This window comes from Episyrphus balteatus, chromosome 3 (genome assembly GCF_945859705.1).
Source record: "Episyrphus balteatus chromosome 3, idEpiBalt1.1, whole genome shotgun sequence".
Lineage (NCBI taxonomy): Eukaryota > Metazoa > Arthropoda > Insecta > Diptera > Syrphidae > Episyrphus > Episyrphus balteatus.
In genome coordinates, this window is record NC_079136.1 from 69,095,655 (window position 1) to 69,122,761 (window position 27,107).

Below are 27,107 nucleotides of genomic sequence, written 5' to 3' on the forward strand. Positions count from 1 at the left end.
TGGCAGCACTGTATATTGAATGTTCCGAAAAACAGCAGACACAACAAAAATTTAGAGTTGTCATATTTTTCGCTTTCGGCCTTTTCTTGTATTTTTCATGCATTATGTTTTACAAAGAGATACAAAAATGTATGCTAGAAAAACTATTTTAATACATTTTTTCCTTCCAAACGTTAGTTTTCACGTTTTTAAACAAATTCTAAACAATTTATGAAAAAATTAGTTTGGTAGCACAGATTTAAAACTCTTCAAAAAGTTAAGCCCAGAGAAATCTCCGGGCTAAACAACTAAGCCCAAGGGGCTAAGGTGTTGTTGTATTTAACATGTAAATTCCTTAGCCCAGACTGCGTTTTTTTTTTTGCCTAGTTAAGACCGGTTGTAATTAAAAAACACACACATCTAGTTAAGGCTTTATTTTTGCAAAAAGTGTACAATGTGGTTTACGCTTTAGGTTTGGTGCAAACGTACCACAAACCCACAGTACACTGTGCCACAAACCTATTTTTTGCTTACCACTCACCCTTAAAAAAAAAATTTAGCCGCTAGCTGATAGCCGCAATCTGTCATCCATATATTTTTCTATCTCACCACACAAACTGTCAAAAAAACCAAAAACAGTTGAATAAAAAAAAATAAAAAAAAAAAAATCAAATATGGCGTCACATTAAAAATGTCTTCTTCTGTCTTCTTGTAGAATTTTGTTATATTTGATTCTCTGTAGATTTATTATAAATACCATTTACTTTAATTTATTATTAAAAAAACGACGGTGTGTTTGTGTGTGCATTTTATTTACAACAAAAATCAATATCAATATAAATAATATTCGAAGAAAAACAACACAAAAAGAAAAAAAAAATAACCAAAAAAAATGATAAAGTTCATAAGTTAAATACAAAAATCGCGAATGCAATTGCAAGAATGGCATTGGTGACAGTGCAAAGATCGCCAAGTAGTGTTACTGGTTCTCCACAATGTTCCAATTCGGTAAGTGTGAAAAATATAAATACAAAAAAAAAATAGAATTAAAATTGACAAAAAAAAAGAATATAACCTCTGTGAAAAATTAAAAAATTTGTTCCTCCTTTCGCTAAAAGTTTTTTTTTTTATCATTCAAATGTCGCTTCGTTTCGCTTCGACTCTGACTGATTCTTTGCTTCTCTTCTCTGCTACCAAAAAAGGAAACAAATTATTTGCGAACAGTTTTTGTTATTTATTTTTTTTTTTTTGTTTTTGTTGTTTTTTTCTTTATTTTTAATAAATAAAAGTTGATTGATTAAGGAAGTAGTAAAGAATACTTAAATTTATTTATTGTTGTTGTTATTTTGCGACTACGACTGCGACGGACATACGCAAAAAATATCAACAATACGCCTTTCATTTGTGAGAATATCGCCTCCATTTGCCACCCCAATGCCCAACCCCACCCGCAAATGTCTTTCTTTAAATCATCTCTCCTTTGTTCCTTGCCAAAAGTAAATGAGTGACGACAATAATTGCGGGGGGGTGCCGACCGACCGACTCGCACTCGCCCGTCAGTTCGCCAATGATTTGGAGGACTGACGAACGAGGTTTCTGGGTAGGTACTGAGTCTTGGTCTCGTCGTAACTGCAAAATAGACAAAAAAAAAAAAAAAAACTGGGAATGGATAAAAGTAGCGTAACGGGTACAATGGTTGGCACCCCTAAGCCTTTTTTACTTTGAATAACGAATTGCTCTCATATTTAAAGAACTAGGAATATTTTATACAGTGGAATCTCGCTAACTTGAACACATACGAAACCAGGCCTGTTCAAGTTATTGGATTGTTCAAGATACTGGAACATATAAAAAGTTTTCGTTTTTGCCCGAATTCAAATTTGTATTATAAATTAATGTAAATGACATAAAACACGATTGCAATAGTAGTTTCCTACATTGAGGAAATTCAAACTTCTGTTGAAATACAATTTATTTGTTCAAGTTAAAGAGCTTCAAATATTTAAATTATTCAACTTATAGAGTCAGCAATAAAAAAGTTCAAGAAAATAGGATGTTCAAGTTATTGGATTGTTTAAGTTATCGTATGTTCAAGTTAGCGAGAGTCCACTGTATGTCAAATCAAAGTTTAAAAAATTTCTTACTTGAATGCAGGGGCAAACGGTGTTCCCAAAGGAACGCAGATGAATTAGATATTATGTTATAATTTCGCTATGTGAATTTGTATTGATGGGAGGGATGAAAACAAATTGGAAACTGATGGATTCAAGACATTTTTTACTAACAAAATACAAATGTATTTTTATTGTTTCACTAACAACGATCAGCCAATTTTTTGCTTTATGAAGAATCTAATGTCGTTTTCTTTCACTCTATTATAGAGCGGGCGGCCACTGCAGAAACGCTCAACTCATCGAGCTAAAGAAAATTTCAAATGGGAAGTGAAAGAGGGCTATTAGTAGTTACGAAAACCACAGGTCTTTCCGTTCGCATCCTGGCACGATTGGCGTGGTAAAGTGCATCGTGCATCTCATAGAGTTAAAAGACAATATTGGTGTCAAATTAAAGGTGCTATTGTCAGCTATCAAAATTCAGAGGTCTTCCGGGCGAAAGTCTGGCAGTTTTGTCATGCAGCCCGTTTTAAGGTTAGAAGCGATAAAAGTGAGTTTTTTCATAAAGTCTTGTTTTTTGGTATTTTGGTGGATGAGTTAAGGAGTTTTTTCACTATAAAATAAAAATATGAGTTATTAGCATTTAAATATAAAACGATGTTTTGGAAAATGCTTGATAGTTTATTAGCAATGACCCAAAGTATATGCAAAACTACGAATAATTCACGAAAAAGTCTCAAATAATACGCTGCGCCCCTTACAACTTACCGAATTAAAAGGCGAATTTAATTTCAAATTAAAGCTAATAATGTCTTTTTTTGAAAACCAGAGGTCTTCCAAGCCACATCTTGTCATTTCACCCCCCAGCCTGCTTGAACGTTTTAAGTGAAAAACGCTCCTAACCTTAAAACAAGCTGCGTGACCTAACTTCCAATTTTTGGCTTGGAAGACCTCTGGTTTTCAAAAAAAGACATTATTAGCTTTAATTTGAAATTAAATTCGCCTTTTAATTCGGTAAGTTGTAAGGGGCGCAGCGTATTATTTGAGACTTTTTCGTGAATTATTCGTAGTTTTGCATATACTTTGGGTCATTGCTAATAAACTATCAAGCATTTTCCAAAACATCGTTTTATATTTAAATGCTAATAACTCATATTTTTATTTTATAGTGAAAAAACTCCTTAACTCATCCACCAAAATACCAAAAAACAAGACTTTATGAAAAAACTCACTTTTATCGCTTCTAACCTTAAAACGGGCTGCATGACAAAACTGCCAGACTTTCGCCCGGAAGACCTCTGAATTTTGATAGCTGACAATAGCACCTTTAATTTGACACCAATATTGTCTTTTAACTCTATGAGATGCACGATGCACTTTACCACGCCAATCGTGCCAGGATGCGAACGGGAAGACCTGTGGTTTTCGTAACTACAAATAGCCCTCTTTCACTTCCCATTTGAAATTTTCTTTAGCTCGATGAGTTGAGCGTTTTTGCAGTGGCCGCCCGGACTATTAAGGAGTACTCTAAATTTTTACTTCTTTTTCTGGAGTGAAAGAACATAATGAGATGTCGTTTTCCAAAATTCAAGGAGTGACACTCCTAGCTATATAATCACTCCAAAAGGAGTGATTTCAAATTCCAAAATTGAAAGAGGAGTGAAGTTTTGGAGTGAATTCGTCACTCCCAGAATTTTGAAGGAGTGACGGAGTGATTACCAATACTTCTACATTTGACTTCATGGACTGCTTGTCAAATTGTTGGGTGGTTGTTTTAACTTTTTTTTGTGAAGGAAATTATATTTATTTACAAAAAAAATTCAATAAAGTATTGTAAAAAATCACTAAAAGTGAATTTAAAAGATTGTGTTATTATTTTATTCATTATTTCGTATTACAAACACATGCAAAGCAAACGTCAAATCACTCCACTTGTCAAATTCTTCGTGAACAAATTCCAAAATTGCACGAAAAAGGAGTGATTCACTCCCATAATTTTGGAAAACGACAAGAGTAACTTTTTTATTTGTAATTGTATGTGTGACAAGGCAAAAATGGATCATTTCCTTGAAAAAAATAGTGATAACAGGCCTAGGGAAAAAAATTTATAAATTGAATAAAAAAAAAATTAATATTAATAACATATGAAGCATAATAAGCGTTCGTTGATTAGTCTGCTTCTACACGAAGATGCAAGGCGCCAAAATTATCTTCGAGTTTACTTTTGATTTTCGTTTCGGTGCGTCGCGCGCTTTTACACGTAGTATTTTTAGAAGATACATATTTGACAGCTATTTTCTTTGGTTTTATTTTGTTCTTGTTTTCGTATGACGACTTCTACAGGAAGACGTGAACGCAGAAGATGGACATAAGAACAAGGGAGAGAGAAAGATCGAAAAAAAAGAACAAGATCAAAAAGAAACGTCAAAAAGAGTCACACAATTTTTTACCAGAGACTCACGGTAGAAAATCATCTTTCCCTTTTTTAACTATATTTCTCCCTTGCTCTTATGTGCGTCTCGCGCTTTGCGTCTTCTTGTAGAAGCGGACTCAGTTTTACTTTTGGTATATTTTTCATTATAATTCTGATCGGTTTTTTTCAGCCTAGTTGACATACACCCTTAGTTTGTAAATTGTAAAATAAAAATATCCCACCATCGCAGAAAAAAAATGGGATTTTTTTTTATCTGGCACAGGATTTTTTTTTTATTCATGAAGAGCACTGGCTGAGAAATTTTTTTATTCGGTTTTCAATTTCATTTTGGAAAAGTGAAGAATTAACGAACAAAATGGAAGAAATATATCTGTCGGAATACAATACAATACAAAATATATTCATAATGGTTGTTTTTGTTAATAACAAAAGAGTTTGAAGAAAAAACTTTTCGCATTTTTCACTTTTCAAACAAAATTTTAAAATGTCAAACTTCAAATTCATAAGTGTGTGTGCAAATCGGTGTAAATCTGACTAAAAATGTGGAGTAAATCCGGGGTACTCCGTAGTACTAAAATTACTCCGGAGTAATTTTTTTTTTTACACTTTTGTGGCGTCAAAGAACACAAAACCTTCAAAAGTGCAAAAATATGTACTAAAAGGGTACTCTCATTGGAGTGAAAGAAAACGACATAAGTGATTTTTGACAAAAAAAATGCGATCTTAGCTATCACGTAGATGTATGAGATAAATTAAGATAACTAGTTATATGCATTCCACAAAATCTAAACTAAAGCTTAGTACATACAGGTTAAGCAAGTCGTGAATACATACAAATTTGTATTTTGTGTTCACCCGTGAACGTTCCTGTGAACCCTGGTGGAGAGTTTTGTTTCACGAGCGATGAAGTAGTTCACATGGAAAATGTACGGGAATCTCTTTTCACACAGATGAATATATTAAAATTTTGAATTTTAGCATGAATTTATATGCCTCCTTTATATTTATTCGAACAAAAATGAATTTGAAAATTGAAGAAAAAAAAGGAATGTGTGTATTTTGTTGATTTTGTGCGTATTCATGGGATGAATAAACTTGAAGTGTGTAACAGCGATGTCAAATGTTCACAAGTGGAGATGTGTCCATGTGTCCAGAGTGACCGGAACTCCCATTAAATTAAACAAATTAAGCATCTGAATTATGTGTAAAAACACTACCTTTAATTTAATATATAAACAGTGAAAATAGCTCCATCTTTTTGGGAGCTAGAGCTAATTTTATTCGCAAAACAATGAATAAACAGAGATTTTTGATACTATGAGTAAGTGTCGGCACCATTTAGACTTATCCAATGGGGCTTAAATTTTGGCTATCGAAAAATCTGCAACATTTTATGGGCTTCCCACGACCAAATTTCGAAAATCAGAGGTATGTACTATGCTTAAGCCGGAAGAGTATTTTCGTCGGCCGGTCTTTTTGGACCATTTATACAGTTAAAAAATTGACAAAGCTTGATTTGATCGTTGAGTCGTTCTGGTAGTTGAGTCCCTTGCCAACTCCCCACTACCTTAAGACCCCGAGCACACTAATTCTGAATTAAGTTGGCTGAAGTCACTTTGCTTTTCAAGCGACGAATCTGCATTTTTGGACATTTTCACTTCAATGCATCTTATTACTTGTTATCGGCCCCTCTATTCCTTGCATTGATCTAAATCCTCTAACTTTTGCCTTGAAGCCTAAACTATCAATTTCCGTTGCAAGAGTTTCCATAAGATTGCATGAGGTTCCAAAACTTTGAAGAAGTTTTTCTCAAACGTACAATTTTAAAGATTCATAGTTTTGGCTTTGTGCCCACGATATGTTCCCCGAAAAACATATTCAGCCCTATTGTGAGTGAACTATCACGTGAACATAATTCAACCCGGACAAATTAAATTTCACTATGCCTCTATTGTGAGTTGAGGGCGACAAGTTGTTCGCGTCCCGAAAACTCCTTGTATTTTGAATTTTTTTTTATTAAAAATGCGAGGTAAGCAGCTCAATTAAACTTTAATGAAAAACAAAAACCAGTTTAGCGGTAAATGCAACTTGTAAAAGGTTTTTAAATTCCGCACGAACAAAAATACTTCCGGCGAAAAATTGTCCACATGAAACTCAAAAAAAGGCTGATAAATAATACAAAAAAGTGGTTAGTTAATTTTTTGAATATTTGTTAAACAGTTTAAAATAAAAACGCAATTAAAATAAATAATAAATAAAATCTCTTATGTTAAAAGTTCCTTGGAATATTAAAGCTTTTTAAAAATTTATGAACCATTTTTTTTTTAGGCAATTTAAAAATAAAAAAATTAAAAATTAATATACAATTTGGTTTAAAGCAACAAAAACATCCCTTTAAAAAGTTTTGACCTTCAAACGAAGTATGCGTTTTAATTTGTTGTATTACAAAGAATTTTAACAAAAATAAAATATTGAAAATCCTTAGAGCCTTTTTTTTTAATGTTGTTTTTTTTTATTTAAATAATATCACAAAAATTTCAAAAAAAAAACTTCGGTGTACCAAAAGGCAATATTAATTGACTTATAAAAACAAATTTTCAGTAAAATACATTTGATCATTTAAAAAAAAAATGTATTTTCTAAAAAAAAAAAAATACTCTAAAAATCCATAAATAGTAAGTAAAAAAGTTTTCTTAATTTTAATATTAGCTGTGTTTAATTTTCCTCGTGATCCGGATCAGATTATTAATTTATTTGCGAAACAATAACAAAACAAAATCCTGCTTTTGTTGTAAAGCTAATGAAAACAATGATCTGATCTCGATCACGAGGAAAATAAAACACAGCTATTAGAATGTATAAAACTTTTTCTATGTAAGAATATTCATTGAAATCGGTTTTGTCGCCATTAAAAAATTAGTTTCATGGCAAGTACCGTTTATAACGGTCCAAAAAAAAATTTTTTCTTATTTCAAAAGTGCAGCATTACCTACCTACATGTTTTTTACTTGCGATATAGGTACTATAGGGCAAGTTAAGGATTCGTAAAAAAACCTACATGTTTTTTACTTGCGATATAGGTACTATAGGGCAAGTTAAGGATTCGTAAAAAAAATCGAACTCGAGATAACAATTTTACATGACATTACGATGATGGAGAATGCCAAAAAAGTCGGTCCGGCAATTCTGTCTGTCTGTCTGTCTGTAAGAACCTCGAGCTACAGCCTAAACTACTGAAGCGATTTTCTTCAAACTTGGTAGTTAACAGTTTTGAGTGATTCCCTAGAGGAGAAATTGAAGTTTTTTTTTAGGACCAAAACTAACGGTACCTGTCATAAAACGAAAACAGAAAAGTTGATTTATTTCAAAAACGGCTCTAACGATTTTGATTAAAATTTTTCTGCTTACTGTTACAGATAAGAGCCTTCTTTGACAATAAAAAAAATATTTTTTTGTACCATTATTAACGGTACCTGCCATTGAACGGTTTTTTTGATTTATGAATTTCTCATAAACGACAAAACAGATTTCGATCAAATTTTTAATACAGAAACGTTTAAACAATCATTATTTAAAAAAATTTAAAATTTTTCAAAAACCACATTTTTGGATTTTTAAAAAATATTTCAAAATTTTTTTTTGAAAAATCAATTTTTTGGAAACGAGTTGGTGAAAAAAATTAAAATTTTGTTTTTATGTGTAAATTAATTATTTTTTTCAAAATTGCATATCAACTTTTTTTTTGAAAAATGTTAGAAATTTTTTATATATAAAAAATTATTTTTTTAAAAAACGGCTCTAACGATTTTCGAAAATTTTTTTCTAAAAATTCCTTTTTATACGAGAAATAAAATGGCATACTTAGTTTTTTGTAAAAGATCATTTAAAACGGTATTTAATTATTTATAAAAACGAATTTTATTTTTTTTTTTTTGTACCACTAACGAAATTCCGTGAAAATATCAAATTTTAAATTTTCCCTAATTTTGTTCAATGAAAAACTTTAACATTAGAGTAACTTTTACCATAAGAGCAAGTACGTGCGACCCCAGTCGTGCAATTTATTTTCTTAAGCAAAATCATTAGAGCCCTTTTTGAGAAAATTGCAATATGTATCTCGAAAACTTTATGTTGGAGATATATGTATGTACGTTAAAAAGGAGATATTAAACTAAAATAAAGTACGGTTCTTGGAAATCACGTATTAACTGTATGTACCGAATTTTTAGCAAATATATCAATCCGTTTGAGTTCTTATTTTCGAATTTTTCATAATTGAAACTTATAACGGATACAGGATATAATTATTGGCATTCTTAAAGGTACAATTATTGGCAGTGTCAACGATTGATGCCCCAATGCACGCATTATTGACCCTCCATGCCAATAATAAAACCACTACTTTATATGGGACCAATTATTGACACCCCTTTTAAACAACTTAAACATAAAAAGAAAAAACAATTAGAAATATTTAAATTATTGTATTGTTAAACTAAAAAACATAAATCTTCATCCAAAATCTCAAAAAATAATCAAAAACGGACAATTACCAAATTCAGTGTCCTTAACAGGAACACTGTATTTTAAGCACTTTTTTCACGAACATAGAATGGCTTTAATTTTTTACTGATTAAAAGGAATTGAGAATGAAATAAACCTGAATAAAAATGCAGAATTTTGGAGAATTAGAACAGGTTATTATAAAAACATGAATTCTGTGCCTGTGCATAGTTGTTTTTGTGAAATGCTGTATTGCATTAAGGATGCCAATAAAGTACAAAAATCTGGAGTGCCAACCATTGTAACCTTTACGCTATTCTTTCAAACAATTATTCCTGTCGATATTATTGAGTCGATCCGAGAGTGTTTTTGGTTTTGTATTTTTTGGTCGCCTTGACTAGAAAATAATTAAAAACAAAAAAAAATCTAAAATTAAATTTTTTCGTTATAAAATGCGCCTCTTGGTCTTTTTACGCAGACAGCTGCGGGGAGACGTCTTCTCTTCGTCTTCGGTCAACGAGAGTTTTTCCGAATCGAAGCGTGTTTTTTTTTCTGTATTTCAAACAATTTTCGAAAATTCATTCGTTCTTGATTTATTTTCTCAAGGCGAAACATATTTTTGTTATTAATAAAAATTGTAGGTATTATAAACGAGATGAGGCAGCAGCGTGTCCGTGCGTCTGTCGTCGTTGTCTCCTCCTGCAATTTTTGTTTTTTTTTTCTATGTAAATTTCATCCACCGGCTCTGTTCTGCCATCACTTCATTTCAACCTCTTTTCATGTGGAAAATTGGAAAAATTATTATATTCTTTTCTTTGTTTTTACAAGGCTTGGCCTCTCACTCGTCTTCTCGAGAAGAAAATATATTTGAAAAGGGCCTTGTGCGCAGTCCTGTTTTTTTTTTTTTGCTTTCTTGTTGTTTGTTCTTTTATTTGAAATTTTAATGGCAAAAAATGTGTTTACATTTTTACATTTGAATTTGGATTTTATTTTGGATTGTCACCAGAGCAACGTCAAAAGTTGAGTGTCTAAATGTTTTTTTTTTTTTTGAATGTATTTGTTAATACGCAAAATATTAATTGCCGGTATAATAATATTTTGATAGAAGTAAAATTTAACAAGAGCGCCCACATGAAAAGAAGAAGATGTAAGATAGATACGATGTAATTTGTTATTGAGAAGTTACGCACTAAGGTGGTTTTGAATGTCTCATTGTTAAAGGGAAATTTATTTTAAAATAATACACCATGTAAATGATGAGTCTACTGTCGTCCTTGGAAAAAATGCATTTTTAAGTAGAGTAATGTAACTTGAACTTTTGTTTTAAATATTCATTCACTAAAAATGCGTTTAAGTAAAACCATCTGAATTATGAAAAATAAATATAAATATATAAACAATCAATAAATATAACCTGTGAACAACGGGGTTTCAAAAAAAAAAAAAAAAAAAAACAGCGTAGACTTCTCTATTTCTTTGTCTAGTTGTTTACAGGCATAGATGGATACTAAGCAGTTCTATGGCTACGAAACAATTTTTAAAACAATAAATCATGCTTTTTAAGTCATGGAAAGGTTTTTAAGATGTATTAATTTTTTACTTAATCCTAGATATGAGGAGAAAAGTGGGAATGGACGAGTACATCATACCTTAAATCCCGAAGTTTTCTCATAGCCTAAGATCTTTTGTGAACTGGTAGTAACTTTGCTTTCTTCTTTAAAGCAGGCCTCTTCTCATGTCTTCGTGTCTAGCTGATCAAAAAGATTGTAGTAATACACTAATAAAGATTCTGCCTTTCTCAAGATAATCGACCATCAAAATCCATTTCGCAACCCAAAAATGTCTGGTCATAACCTTTCCGCATGAGACGATCGATTTAATTTTTTTTTTTTGAAGCGAAATCACGGACTAGGAAAAACCTCGTTTCGACTGTTATTTTGTTTTTGTTTTTTCTTTTCTAAGGACAAGATGTTTCGAAACCTTTTTTTTTTGTATATCCTCATAGCTTCAGCTTTTTCCATAACTTCCACCCGCCTATCGGCCAATAGCATCTTATGGACCTTGTGATAGTTTTCGCTGTAGCTGTTGTTTTGATTGGATCGCTTTAATTGTGTCAGGCTGAGAACTTTTCACTTTGCCTTCGTAAGTCATTCCCTGTTGTATTTTGTAACGTTTTATTCATTAAAGGGAAATTTTTACTTTTTAAAAGTTCTAGTATTATACTGTTACGTCGTTTTTTATTATTTTTTGTTTCATGTATAATAAACCGCTTAACGTGATCTGTGGCATCAAGGGGCACGGTAGTGCCCAGCCAAGTTCTCTAGCAACTTTGGCACTACACCCTTATTTACAGGAAACAACTAAGGCCATTTTCGACCCCCTCTAACTTCCACACCAAAGATGCTAGAAATTTCAAACTCGCTACATTTATTGAGCTTGTCAAAACCAAACTCCTCACAAAATTTAAGCCTTTTACGATGAGTAGTTTCTGAGATATAGGGCTTCAAAAATCGCAAAAACCGTAACTGACTGACTGACTGACTCACTCACTCACTCACTGACAGATCATCAAAATTATGGAGAACTTCCCGTTAACGTAGAAACTTGAAATTTTACACGGTGATAGGGCTTGTGGTGTATACAAAGGGAAAAATCGAAAATTTGAGATTTTCAATTCAGGGGGCGTGGCATCCGCCCATTTCCGTTGAATTATCATCAAATATTATAGAGCACTTCTGATTATCGTAGAATCTTGAAATTTGGTAGAATGGTAGAGCTGGTAGTTTGTACAAAGGAAAAAATTTAAAATTTGAGAATTTCAGCCAGGGGGCGTGGCATCCGCCCATTTCCGCTGAATTTTCATTAAATATAATAAAGCACTTCTGATTATCGTAGAATCTTGAAATTTGGTAGAATGGTAGAAATGGTAGTTTATGCAAAGGAAAAAATTTAAAATTTGAGAATTTCAGCCAGGGGGCGTGGCAACCGCCCATTTCCGCTGAATTTTCATTAAATATAATAGAGCATTTCTGATTATCGTAGAATCTTGAAATTTGGTAGAATGGTAGAGATGGTAGTTTATACAAAGGAAAAAATTTAAAGTTTGAGAATTTCAGCCAGGGGACGTGGCAACCGCCCATTTTCACTGAATTTTCATCAAATATAGAGATTTTCAATTCTACAGCCATACCTTGCAAAAAGTAGTGAAATCACAACAAAAACATTACTGTTAAAAAAGGAGCCAAGTTCTCCTATGTTGAAATTATGCTGGCACAAAAAGTACTGAGATGTAAAAGTGTACCAAGTTCTAAAGTTTGGGTTCAAATTCGTATCAATAAAATTTTGATTGTTTACTTGGCAATTTTTGAAATAACTTTAAAAATCGGTAATTAAAAGAAAAATTGTCAAGAGAACAATCAAAATTTTATTGATACGAATTTGAACCCAAACTTTAGAACTTGGTACACTTTTACATCTCAGTACTTTTTGTGCCAGCATAACTTCAACATAGGAGAACTTGGCTCCTTTTTTAACAGTAATGTTTTTGTTGTGTTCAATTTACGGCAATACTTTTGCACTTAAATGCTTATACATATTTATGTATGTGTTTTATAACGACATCTCGATATATGTATATTTTAAAGACAACTTAAAAAAAAGCTGCCAAACGTTCTCTCACTATCGGCAATTTAAATTGAAGCACTCAGATAACTCCATTTTTGTGAAAGTTAAAAAAATTAGAGGAAACGTTCGTAAACGTTTTGTAAATGCCTTAATTTGGTATATAAAGAAAAAAATCATTCGATTAAAATTGGTTTATTATGGAAAAATACAACTAAAATAAAAAACTATTGATTAGTCCAAAAAAAAAAAAAAATAATTTATTAAATTGATTTTAAGCTTAAATTATAATCTCTTGTTTTCGAAGTTTCTGTTTCATGCAACGTTTTTCATAATTTTCATAATCTGTTATTTCAAAGTAATCACACTATTCTTCTTCTTCCTTTTTCTCGGCGCTGTTATGATCTCGATGTCGAGGGGATCATAACCTTCCCACGTTACTGCTTCACACTAGTGATCCGCCTGTTCACACTATTAAATATTTTAAATGTAGGATAATACCTTTCAAGGTGCAAGAACCGGATAACCGACAAGTTCTTAAAAACAAAATTCCAAGGGCTCCTAATATTGCTTGACATGCTTCAATGTTCATTTTCAAAGAGAATTATAACTCTAACATACATATCGCACATTGAGAATAAGAGTGGGACTAAACAAAAAACAAATAGATAGTGGACTTTAAAAACAAATAGATAGTGGACTTTAAAAACAACAATGGCACTAAACATCAATATACATTTTTAAATTAATACGCCATCTAGGTTCCTGTATATATAACTCGCATCTTTTGCAAAGATCGTCATTCTGATACCTCATCTAGAATCCACAGGAGGTTTGCTATAGGTCGTTTCAAATCAAAAGTCCTGACTCTGAGTTTATTTTCTCCTTTCCAATAAAATTGAGACCAAATAAAGAAAAAACTCAATTTTACTGGCTCATTGCGACAAATCAACTCAAAAATAACAACAAATCATGCTTGTTTAATGTCGTTTTCGATTGGTTTCACTCGAGGATTCACTCGTTCTGAAATCCAATAAAACGGTTTAAATCGCTTCCACTAAATTCTGTTTTTTTGCGTATGTGTAAAATTTTATATGTCAAAAAATTAAATTAATTTTTTTTTCTGCCAAACGAATGAAATGGGTTAATGTTGAAAAATAATAGTTATGAGGTCCACGACGAAGAAGATGATGATTATGAATAATTCCGTCGCTTTAATGCATTCCTTTCTTTATTTAATTAATTTTATTTTCAGAAAACAATTAATTCTTGAATAAAAATAAAAACACCTGATTGAGTTTTTTTTTTTGGCATTTGAATATTCATGTATTAGTACTTCTTGAGTGGATTCTGATTTGAAATCGAGAAGAGAATTTTTCTTCTCAGAATCGTTCTAGCTGTCATTTTTATGCCAATAAAATGGTTTCAGAAGGCTTCTGAATGATTCCGGACGCTTCCGGAGAGCCAATCGAAAACGACATAAATGAAAGAAATGCTAGAGAAAAAAATAAACTAACGAAAAATCTGAATTTGTTTATTAATTACACGGTGTTACAAAAATGAGGTTTTAAAATATACGCGGGCGGAGACCTATCAGGTTTTGTAGAGCTAGTCGCACTGAATACGAAACGGTATTTGAAAATCCCCTAACACCCCCAAAATCTGGAGTTACGGGCAAAAAACGGTTTTTTGGACCTTCACCCATTGAAAAAATTCTAGCTTCGACAATTTTTTACCCATTTTCGATTTTTTTACAGTTTCTGATAGAAGATAAATATACCTTTTCAACAATGTATAAAACATGTAACTCGGTTAAACCACTTAGAATTTATAAGATGTCAAAGTTCAAAAATTCAATTTTTTTTGTCATTTGCCCAACTTCGGTATCAATTTAAAGTATATGTTTTCAAAACAACATGCAATTTAAAAAATATATTCTAAAACTATATCTATTTCCCAATTGATCGAGGTATTTTTTATGAAAATCACTTCAAAATTGGCTTAGAAAAAAAAATTTTTCGATTTCAACCCAGATACAGAAATTGGAACTTTTAGGTATAGAACAAAAATGTTGTTTCGGCACGTAGTAGGATAAGTTGGGCGCCAGGATTTGATGAAGGGTTTTTGTAGAGGAGCTCAATACAAACATTTTTTTTCTTTGGAAGGGGGGTCTATCTCCCCCCGTTTAGGTGGGAGGGGCATTTTTCTAAAAAAAAATTATCAAAATAAAAAAAATTATTAAAAAACAACGGCAGCACTTACAGTAATAAATGATACCATTTCCAAAAGGCAAAATTGTGCATTTGATTCTTATTTTTAAATCAATATAATATTCCCAATAGTTTTTGAAATAATCGATTTCAAAGTTAAAAATAGGGGAAACAAATTTTTTTAAAACTCATTTTATACTATTTTTGTCCAGACTGTGAATTTTAGTAAATAAATTACTTAAACAGAAAACTGCCTCAATTGATTCCTTATCGAACCGTGAAAACTATATGTTTCTATGTCTTCTAGTTTTTGGGAAAATTGAAAAATTATTTTATCAGATTTTTCTTTTTTCAAAATATTTTTTGTTTTTATTTGTTTTTATTTTTCAATTTTCTCAAAAACTAGAAGACATAGAAACATATAGTTTTCACTTTTTGATAAGGAATTAATTGAGGCAGTTTTCTGTTTAAGTAATTTATTTACTAAAATTCACAGTCTGGACAAAAATAGTATAAAATGAGTTTTAAAAAAATTTGTTTCCCCTATTTTTAACTTTGAAATCGATTATTTCAAAAACTATTGGGAATATTATATTGATTTAAAAATAAGAATCAAATGCACAATTTTGCCTTTTGGAAATGGTATCATTTATTACTGTAAGTGCTGCCGTTGTTTTTTAATAATTTTTTTTATTTTGATAATTTTTTTTTAGAAAAATGCCCCTCCCACCTAAACGGGGGGAGATAGACCCCCCTTCCAAAGAAAAAAAATGTTTGTATTGAGCTCCTCTACAAAAACCCTTCATCAAATCCTGGCGCCCAACTTATCCTACTACGTGCCGAAACAACATTTTTGTTCTATACCTAAAAGTTCCAATTTCTGTATCTGGGTTGAAATCGAAAAATGTTTTTTTCTAAGCCAATTTTGAAGTGATTTTCATAAAAAATACCTCGATCAATTGGGAAATAGATATAGTTTTAGAATATATTTTTTAAATAGCATGTTGTTTTGAAAACATATACTTTAAATTGATACCGAAGTTGGGCAAATGACAAAAAAAATTGAATTTTTGAACTTTGACATCTTATAAATTCTAAGTGGTTTAACCGAGTTACATGTTTTATACATTGTTGAAAAGGTATATTTATCTTCTATCAGAAACTGTAAAAAAATCGAAAATGGGTAAAAAATTGTCGAAGCTAGAATTTTTTCAATGGGTGAAGGTCCAAAAAACCGTTTTTTGCCCGTAACTCCAGATTTTGGGGGTGTTAGGGGATTTTCAAATACCGTTTCGTATTCAGTGCGACTAGCTCTACAAAACCTGATAGGTCTCCACCCGCGTATATTTTGAGTGTTACACCGTGTTATTTCTATGGTGACGACTCTAAAATAATTGAAAAATAAAAATAAAATATTTACTGCCCAATTATACAAATGAAAAGATATGAATAGAATTTTAAGTTATGAATTGCTATCATACATATAAACTGGACATTTTTGGTCCATCTTCACCTAGTCCTATAACAATATCTTCGGCAAAGTTATCCCAACTGCCTTCAAATGATAAATTATTAAATAATTGTATGTTTTTTTGTATTGCCCGCGAATATGGAGTGATGCAAGCCCGGGAGACTTGCCTCCGCATTCTGAAACTAACCCAGTGAATCTCACAGACAGATCAATTAATTAAAATAGGGATATCAAGAACTGTTCTTCATTATTTTATCGTAATTTTAGAAAAAGTTCAGCTGCCTCATAAATGCTTCCTTCCAGTAAGCAATTGAGTTTTTTTTATTTTTGCTCAATTTTCCATGGGACTTTTGATTTGAAACGACCTATAATGTCGCCCGTATCCCAGAAAAAATTTTTTTTTGTTCTCAACGTGCGATGTACACATAACATAATTAATTTCACTCAATTTGGGAGAAGAAATGCAAAAAAACACATGTAGGCATAATCTCAAAAGACAAAAATCTAGAATAACCCTGCCTAAGTCCCACATGACATATTCCATGGATGCTGGGTGAGACTCGACATAGTTTTTTTGCAAACATAGTTCCACTCACCTACGATCAGGGCTACCTTTGGGCCTCTAAAGAGGGGTTTTTCCTCTTTTTTTTCACCCAATCCACTTTCCCTCCACTTTTTAAAAATTGTCAAAAAATCCCTCTTTTTGATATTTTGGTTCCTCTTTTTCCTCTTTTTTTAAAATTATGTACGTTTGATTAAAAAAATTGACATATTTTTCAAAATCAAGGAAAATGTGACCTATACCACTTTCAATTATAACGACTCAATTGTAAGAAAAGTATACGTTACTGTTGTTTAGCGCTGATTTGATTTTTATAAGCTTATTTTTGATAAATTTTGGGTTCTTTTTTGAAGAAAATATGCACAGGCAATGTCTTATAAAATTCATTTTTTTTTTAATTGTATGAACATAATACAATTTTAATTTTAAGAAATTGTGTTAAAAGGTTTGTCTTGTGGTTCGGAAAAGGCGCAAATGAGGTATTTCGTGTGACTGTCGTACTTAACTTATTCTATTTTCACATTTTTTTATTGGGGCCTCTTTTTTTTATCAAAATCCTCTTTTTTGGCCTCTTTTTGAAAATCTACGAAGGTAGCCCTGCCTATGATGAATACTTGTTTGTATGAATCCAGAAGATTTTCAAATTGCCTTCTTAGACCGAATAAAATCGGTTGGTAAAAGTGATTAATCATTTGATCTCTCCACTGATGTCATTTTGCGCTGTTATATTGGAACCCAATTAAAGAAAGTTTCTGACTACTTCAAAATTATGTAATGTTCATCGTGAAGTTATATCCAAGTCGACGGTGTTGGTGCTGGGACTCATCACGTTAAATGCTGAACCCAATTTCTCCGCCTCCATTTCAAAGCACAAAAAATGCACAACTCGCTTCGTTCTTCCAATGTTATCTATCAGCATAAGCCAGGAGTTGAATAGAATTTTAAAAAATTATGCCACTGGTGTTGACGCAAATGCATTAGTAAAAATGGTTGCATGATAGCCCATCCCCTTGTTTTTTCATCGTCATTCTGCACCCCAGAACCGGCGAGTTTGGCTGATATGCCGATAGCATACATTTTCCATCGAACTAAAGGTTTTAAATCATGTTTGAAAAATATCAATATTATTTAAAAACTACAAAAGACCTATTTTTTTTTTTACAAGGCTCTAATTTTGTGAATTTATTTATTTTATGTTAGTTTCAAAAACTTTGCAATTTTATACTGTTTAATTTTACAATATTTTTAATTTAAAGGACGGCGAGGCTGACGAAGATGATGTTGATGGTGGCAAATATGAAAGAAGGTAATTAATCAGAGATACAATACATTGATAATTTTCATACAAAAAAAAAAATCCATTTGATATTTTAGTGAGTGCTTCTTTGCTGGTAAAGGCACAGCATTGGTGTTGGCCCTCAAAGATATTCCTCAATATGCCGAACGTCGGCTGAGTACCGATTCAACAAGATCCACCAATAGTACCCAAAGCAATAATTCAGATATTCAACAGCATTTGCAGTCCATGTTCAACTTGCTAAGACATGAAGAGACTCTTAAAATGGTAAAACAAAATCTTAATTTATTTTTAATTTTTATTTAACTTTCCTATTTCTGCTTGTAAAAGGCTGTTAAACTTGAATCCCAGCGACCCAATCGTACGCGATATCTGGTAATTGCATCACGTTGTTGTTTGCGCAACGGTTCAGAGAAAAGATCTCGAACAACATCTCGATGTCAATCGAAATGTGGCAAACAACAGATAAACGATGCTAAAACTCATGAACACCACCTTAACTCACAACATCAGAATCAGGGTAGCAATGAAAATAAACAACACCAACAGCAGCAGCAGCAGCAACAGGAGATGAATCCTCCGTCAGATGCAGATATTCTCTCGGATAAACGGCGAGCTGCAATGAGCAATCAATTGCTCTCCACAAATCGCTGTTCAAAATCCGATTCGGATAAATATGAATCTTGTGCGGAAAACATTGAAGAATCTTGTTTACTAGGCATAGACTGCAATGAGAACACCACAATTGGTCTGGTTGTTCCAATACTCGCCGATACAACCATTCATTTAGATGGTGACGGGTTAGTTTATTTTTTTACATTTTTATTAATGTTAATATTAAAACGAATTATTTTAAATTTTTTAGGGGATTTAGTGTAAGTGTTTTTGGTAAAACACATATTTTTAAACCAGTTTCTGTTCAAGCAATGTGGTAAGTATAAAACCTAAAATAATTATTGAAACATTTTTTTAATTTTGTTTTAAATAATTCTGTCTTAGGTCGGCTTTACAAACGCTTCATAAAGTATCTCAAAAGGCTCGTGAAAATAATTTTTATCCGGGTGGACCATCGCATGATTGGTTATCAAATTATGAGCGTCGTGTTGAGTCCGAGCAATCTTGTTTAAATGAGTGGAATGCCATGGATTCTATAGAAAGTAGACGTCCTCCTTCGCCTGATGCCATAAGAAATAAGTAAGTAGATTTCAAGAAGACGTTTCGTTCATGTCTATGAACATCATCAGGTGATGGCAAAATTCATAGACATGAAGGAAACGTCGTGACAAAAATTTATTTGTTCTCACTGACCTAAAGCCCGGTTTAAGAACACATATTATCAACAAAAGGTCATCACCATCAACATATTAGAAGAAATTTATTTTATTCTAATACTAAAACAATGTTTATATAAATTTAACATGTAAATGTTTTGTTGGATTTATAAAAACAGTAACTGAGTAAATATTTTAACTGTCTTTTGATGTTGGGGATTGATCAACAGAAAAATTCTTGAAGCTACATATGTATATAGTGGAGTAACTAAAGCAAATTATTAGGGAACCCGGATAAACAGCTCTGATTTTGATGATCTTTTTTTTCAAACGTCGGTAATTAAAAATACTTTAAAGTCTATAGGTTAAAAATTGCCGATGTTGCCGTACTGTTTTTTAAAATTAAAATTAAAATTAAATTTTTTCTTAACAAAACCATTTCTTTTGCTTAAATTTTATAAAACAAATGATAGCAAAAGATTCTCTAGGTAATTTTAGCACAAAATATATATGGAAGTAACAGACAATCTTCTCCATGGTTTAAGCGATTAATGGAATTTTCTAACAAACTGACTTTAAACACAAAAAAAAAAATATTTGAACACACAACGGCAACACTTACAATATTAAAAAACACATTTTAAAAAAGCCGGAATCTCATTCCTATCTATAAAATTTAAATCCACAAATTTTAATGAATAGTTTTTGAAAAAATGGTCCTTAAACTCAGAATTTAAAGAAAAAAATGTTATTAAAAGTAAATAAATATGTGGCGCACTGAAATGTCAAGTGCGTTGACAAAAAAAAATGTTTTAACTAAACTACCCGATTAGAAAGTTCAATTGCGCTTGTAGCTTGAAGTAAAAGTTGACTCGACTTGTACCACAGCGAATTTCCTTGCTACAGCCACAGCTACGTATTCTGGCACCAATATACTAATTTCATACTTTTTAACTTTGACAGCGCCACAAGACACAGCCACAGCTACATCGTTCTAGTCCACCAGTTAAGGTTTCTAAAACGCTTTTGTATTAACAGCCATGTTTTATTTTCCCTGTGATCCAGATCAAATGATTGTATTTACTTGAGTTACAATAACAAAACGAAATCCTGCGTTTGTTGTAAAGCAATTAAAAACAATGGTCCTTAGTAATAGACCCGAATTTCGCAGCTTCGTTGAAATCGATTAAATCGTTTACGAGTAATTCATAAATGAAGAAAACGGTTCAATGAGAGGTACCGTTTATAATGGTTTAAAAAATATTTTTCATTTTTAAAGAAGGACCTTATTTCCCACATTACACACAACAATTTTAATCAAAATCGTTAGAGCCGTTTTTAAGAAAAGTCTTTTTTTTTCTTCTAGATCCCCTTATAACACGAGTGCACGTTCATTAGTAAATAATGCATTAAATATTGAACTAAAAGGTTATTGTTCAGATTTTTGAGCTATTTTTGGCTTGACTTACCTAAGAACTAGCCTTACTAACCTTGATTTAAAAAAAATTATATCAATTACTTGATTTTAAAAAATGCTTTTTGAAAAAATTCTTATGTCGTTTTCGATTGGGCCTTCGGAAGCGTCCGAAAGCATTCAAAAGCCTTCGGAAAGTGTTTTATTCGAATGAAGCAACTATTTGATAAATAACTTCTAATTTTATAAATTTTTAATGTACAATTCATTCTCAGCCAAACATCTTATGCATTAAATAGTATTCTCATCCGATTTGTCTTTCATTTTACAGACCAAGAGAAAAGGATGAAACACAACGTGTTATAAAGATGAAACTCAAAGAAATCATGATGTCTGTCGATTTAGACGAGGTCACATCCAAGTATATCCGTGGACGTTTGGAAGATCAACTTGACATGGATTTGGGCGAATACAAATCATTTATTGACGAAGAGATGCTGATTATCCTTGGCCAGATGGATGCTCCTACAGAAATTTTTGAACACGTATATCTTGGCTCCGAATGGAATGCAAGTAATTTGGAAGAATTACAAAGAAATGGGTAAAATCAAAATTATTTTCAAGAAAAATGTTATTATATTTTAATTATTATTTATCCAACAGTGTTCGACACATTTTAAATGTTACCCGTGAAATAGATAATTTCTTTCCTGGCATGTTTGATTATTTCAATGTCCGCGTCTACGACGATGAGAAAACCAATCTATTAAAACATTGGGACAATACTTTCAAATATATAACGCGCGCCAAAGCGGAAGGCTCAAAAGTTCTCGTCCATTGTAAAATGGGTGTAAGTCGCTCAGCATCCGTTGTAATCGCCTATGCCATGAAAGCATACAATTGGGAGTTCCATCACGCCTTGCAGCATGTCAAGGAACGCCGCAGTTGCATTAAACCAAATAAAAACTTTCTCTCACAGCTAGAAACCTATCGAGGGATGTTGGATGCTATGAAAAATAAAGAAAAATTACAACGTAGCAAGAGTGAGACAAATTTAAAAAGCACAAAAGATGCCAGACTATTACCGGGTAGCGAACCAACACCGCTCATTCAAGCCTTGAATCAATCTAAAAAATCGGCCAATGAAAAGCAACGCAAATTACTTCGCCGCTCAAGTAGCACATCACCAAAAAGCATTCAAAGCGCCATTGTTGTTAAACAACAAAGTCAATCGCTTGAAAATCTCACTCCCGAACGGAGTGTGGCCGATGAGCCTAAGAATGTTCGATTTCCTGGCAGCAATGGAGAGAATTACAGTGTCACACAGAATCAAGTTTTGCATATACAAAAGAATACTCCCACAACATCGGTTAAGACAATTATCGATGGACTAGAATCGAATGACAAGAAAACAGCTGACGACAGAAAAAATCTCAACTTACAAATTGGTCGTTCTATCTCAGTTGAAGGAGGAGGAGGAAGTGTAGCAAGTCGGGTAGTTGGTAATAGTGCAGACAATACCACCACTGACGATATGCAAATAAGTTCGAAAAATCTTGGAAGCCCAGTTTGGACATCGTCGGCAAAACTTATCACTCAAACGTCGAATATTCAATCATCATCAACTCTGAACGATGCCGGCGCATCATCGACCAGAGTAATCCACCGAAACTCTGGACGTCATCTACATCGTCGAGAGACTGGAGACCTATTCTCATCGCATGTTGACAATGTATTTGAGAAGGAAGAACCACGCCAGACACGCAAAACCCATTCATGGGCTCCCAACAGTGTCATAATAGATCCTTGCATATCGTCGTCAAGACAAAGTTCGAATAGCAGTGTCGATTCCGCTGTTGTTTTAGGCTATCCCGGCGAACGACGTGAACTTCCCTCACGTCATTCATCCTGGGGTTCGGGCGACAATCGTGTATTGCCATCGAGAAACAGTTCGTGGGGCTCATATGACACCAATCGAAATACATTTCATCACTCTGCCATTTTTGAGGGTCAAATTCAAAATCAACCTAACAAGACTGCCAAAAAGGACGACATTGCATGCAACACAGGGACGGTCAAGAGGACAAAACAAAAACTCGAGGAGTGTACAGTATTAAAGAAACGATGTCAGGACAATACAAAACAGCAGCAACAGAACGCCGCCACTCCGACGACAAATAGTACGACACAGACGCCGCCGATGACAATGACGACAACCATTACCACGACCAGCGGAAGCATTATGCTTAATCCACCAACATCATCAACATCAGCTAATAGATCTTTAAGTAGTAGTAGTTGTAGTAGCAATAGTAAGAGAAACTCGAATTTATTCCGTAGTCAATCTGCCACCTCGCGACAGCGTTATCATCCAAATCGTTGTAATAGTGAAGAAATAATCCTATCCGATGATGGTGGTGGTGGTTGTGTTGGTGTTGGTGGGGGTACTGACGGGCGCCAAGAATTGTCTGCTTCTGCACCAGATTCATACACAATGAGTAGTGACATGGAAAGTGTTGTTTCGGATGTCTCCAATCGAAGTCCGACTGACGCGAAAGATGACTCATCCACCACCGCCGATGAAAAGATTTCCGGAAATGTACAAACTTTGAAAAAAAGCTTTGAAGCAAAAGCGACTGGTACAGGACCAATTAAGGGTCAATCATTACCATCATCGCCAGTTGCACAGCACTCTTGTGACCATGCTACAAGTGATCAGGACGCTATTACCACCTCCACCACCGCTGCCGCCTCCGCCTCTGACAACCCACTTACTAGTTCTTTAGTTGTTGAAACGTTGGCGGCAATAACAACTACATCGTCGTCACCAAGCAGCTCAAGTCACACCACCAGCAGCACTAACGTCATAACTAGAGAATCCAAAGATCGAAATGTAAAAGGCTTAGTGAATAAATATCAATCAAGCAGATCTCATTCGAATCCACACCACCATCACCACCACCAGCATCAGCACACACCATCATCAATAACGCCATCACCAGCAATATCAACAGCTCATCATGGTTCTGGTGGCGGTGGAGGGGGAAGCGGTGGCGGTAGTACTCTACCGTACAAAGCTCGTCCTCGTTCCTATTACGAAAATCGAAGTTATTGCTCATCAGCAACAGCAACGATGACCGCCACCGCCACCACCAACCCGCATCATCATTCTAGTTCGATTGGTGGTGGTAGTGGTGGTGGTGGTGGAAAAGTGCACCATGATTACACCAACGCGCGGCCACCAGTGCCTCCATTGACTAGAAACCATACAACCCACACAGACACCACCACACCCACACACCACACAACCATGACAGAAAGCATTTTAACTCAAAACTTGAGCTGCAATTATCGACGAGTGCAACAACACGGCAAAACTCATCCTCTCGCTAGACTAAGTTTACCAAAGCAACGTTTTAACGCAGCCGCTTACAATACAATGTGAAGCCAGAAATATAATTAATATTTTTGTTCTATATTTTTTTTATATATATCTTCGCTTATTACAAAAATAAATATGAGAGAAGCTATTAAAAAAATGTTCAACTCCAAAAAAAGGCAAAAAACATGATGCTTTTTAGTTTGACAAAAAATAAAAATTTAAATATTTGTATGACTTTCCTCTCTCTATTATCTCTCGCTATTGCAGCTGCTGCCTTTTTGCATTGCTATCCCATTTATATTTTACTCTTCACTCGCGTCGCGCATCCTATTTCCCACTTGCCCACCCAACTCCTATTTTTTTTTTCTATAATATATTATAATATACATACATAAAAAAATATCCCATTATACCCTATGTAAATGTATAGCATTGATTTGTTTACTCTTAATATTATTATAAAAACAAAAAATAAAACAAAACAATTAATTAATTATTATTATTATATTTTAAATTGAACCTCTAGCGCTTACCTAATTGTAAGAAAATTATAAAAAAAAAACAAACAAACAACAAAAGCAAACAAACAACAACAAAAAAAACAAAAATCATACTTGTATATATTGTAACATTTTCTATTTTTATGTTTGTATAATGAAACCAATGGTTTTAATTAAAAACTCCAACTGAAAACAAAAAAACAACAAACAAATATTTTGTTATAGTAATAATTTTATTCAATGTATTATTATAAGAAATAAGGACTTGTTCAGGTTTTGAACCATTGAAACCGATGGAAAAATGCATGATATCAACGATATTGGGCCAGTCACTATTTTTTTAAACCAACCAACACCAACATCTCAAAAAAGAAAAGAAATGAAATTCAAATCCAACTATACTCGAGCGACTGTTTCAACTTCGTGGTTTAAAAATAAGGAAAAGAAAAATGTCCAGTACTAAAAGCAAAGTAAGTATTGATTTATATTTTTAGATTTTGAATTAAAACTTTAGCTTGAAATTAAAAATATGTTACTAGTTTTGCAAAACAATTTGATTTCAGTGAGCTTTAAGTGTAAAAGGGGAGCTCGCAACCATTTTTAAATTTGCATTCAAAGCAAAACGAAACACGAAAGTCGAAGTATGACATCATGTTTAAATAAACCTCACTTTGCCGCCCACTGATCTACTCGTAAGTTATTTTGAACCCAAACTTACTTTTAAGTGGGTGAACCTTTTCTATTGACCCATCAACACAAGACCTTTTTTTACTTGCGATATAGGTACTATATATCAATTTATGGATTCGTACAAAAAAAAAAGTTGAGATAGCATTTTTCCATGCGATAATAGAAAATGCCAAAAAAGTGGGTCCCGGAAGTCCGTCTGTCTGTCTGTAAACGAAGCTACAGCCTAAACGGATGAACCAATTGATGTCAAACTTGGTATGAAGCATTATTTGGCGACTCTCCAGAGGGGTTTTTGGAATTAATTTTTTTGGACCAAAAATAACGGTACTTGTCATATGTATACCGATTTGAGTAAAATTTAAATTGCTCAAAAACGGCTCCAACGATTTTGTTTAAAAAATTCAGATGTAAGTTTCAAAACAAGGTCTATCTTCTCTATCTATCTTGAAAATCATTAACGGTACCTGCTTATGTAAATTTTGCACTTATCACTGCATAATGTTAATGACCAGAAAGTGGTCCACAAACGTCAGCTAATTTCATTGTTTGTTTAGCAAAAGAAAAAATTTTCTTAACCAACAAAAATGTGTAAACAAAAATGTTGCGTATACGCCATGGATGCATGGTTAATGCTGTAAAAAAAATTACTTGATCATTGTTTAAGCATTTCGTTGAGCTTGTAGTATTCGGATCTTGAAATGCATTATTTTAAATTCAATATTTTACTCGCACAGTTAATTGATATTAGTGGGGCAACTTAGCATCAAAATTGTGCACTTTGTGATAAAAGCATGAAATTAACGTCATTGGTAGTACTCAATATAAGAGTCATTTTGAGATATTGGGCCACGTTATATTCCATCTTTGTTGCATATCCTAGTATAGGTAATGAAAGATTTTTATCAACACGATACATGATTTCGAGGTATTTTCTAACGCCCAATCGAATAAAATTAATATCAAAATGTCTCGACCTTTATGTAAAAAGTTATTGAATTCTTCATGAATAGTCTTTTACTTAAAGAGCAAGAGTCAGAATTCTAACAGTTACTCTTTGGAAATAAGTGGTAGGCTAATGAAATTTTGTATGGACATTTAAAACATCATAATCAAAAATAATAAAATATGCGCATCAAAATTAAAAATTTTAAAGGTTAAAGGGTGTTTTAATTTAGTGAGAAAGAATACTTTTGAAATGGTATTATTGCACCACATGGAAAATTTATGTATTTTTTTTGGACTGCACACAGATGTTAAACATACTATGAGAATCAAAAATAAAAAAAAGTAAGTTGGAATATTTAATTTTCATGACAAACTTAAAAAGCTTGCTATTATTTTTTATTGAATTTTCATACAAATAACAGTTTCGAAGAAGTGAGATGCATAAGTAAAAGTATGAAAAATTATTGTGCAACTTGTGATAACGGAATAAAATTAATGGGATTGTTAGTACAATGTGTAACCCTCATTTTAAGATATTGGGCCACTTAATATTTTACTTGGGAGGATGTATATGAGCCATCTAATAATAACAAATTTCATAAAAATTCATTTAATTTGCTTTCTGTGCATCGTTATAAACACCTTTAATGCTCTTCCCTTACATCGTTAATTAGTTATTACAATTTTCTTAAAAACGGGTCTAACGATTTTGATTAA

General features: G+C 32.7%; 1 protein-coding gene across 1 annotated transcript; it reads left to right on the plus strand.

Annotated features, from left to right (window-relative positions):
* Positions 1 to 642: 642 nt before the first annotated feature.
* LOC129916754 (protein phosphatase Slingshot) lies at positions 643 to 24,825 on the plus strand. The gene is made up of 8 exons (XM_055996879.1): positions 643 to 987; positions 18,148 to 18,197; positions 18,266 to 18,455; positions 18,519 to 18,988; positions 19,054 to 19,119; positions 19,188 to 19,382; positions 21,205 to 21,474; positions 21,537 to 24,825. Exons 1-8 carry the CDS (start codon positions 922 to 924, stop codon positions 24,316 to 24,318), a joined length of 4,089 nt encoding a protein of 1,362 aa, XP_055852854.1. The 5' UTR covers positions 643 to 921; the 3' UTR covers positions 24,319 to 24,825.
* Positions 24,826 to 27,107: the final 2,282 nt, after the last annotated feature.

Excerpts from the sequence above, each read along its gene's own strand:
- LOC129916754 (XM_055996879.1), top strand. The coding sequence starts at position 922 with ATGGCATTGGTGACAGTGCAAAGATCGCCAAGTAGTGTTACTGGTTCT. Across the intron at positions 988-18,147 it reads CTCCACAATGTTCCAATTCG|GACGGCGAGGCTGACGAAGA; the intron begins GTAAGTGTGAAA and ends TTTAATTTAAAG. Across the intron at positions 18,198-18,265 it reads GGTGGCAAATATGAAAGAAG|TGAGTGCTTCTTTGCTGGTA; the intron begins GTAATTAATCAG and ends TTGATATTTTAG.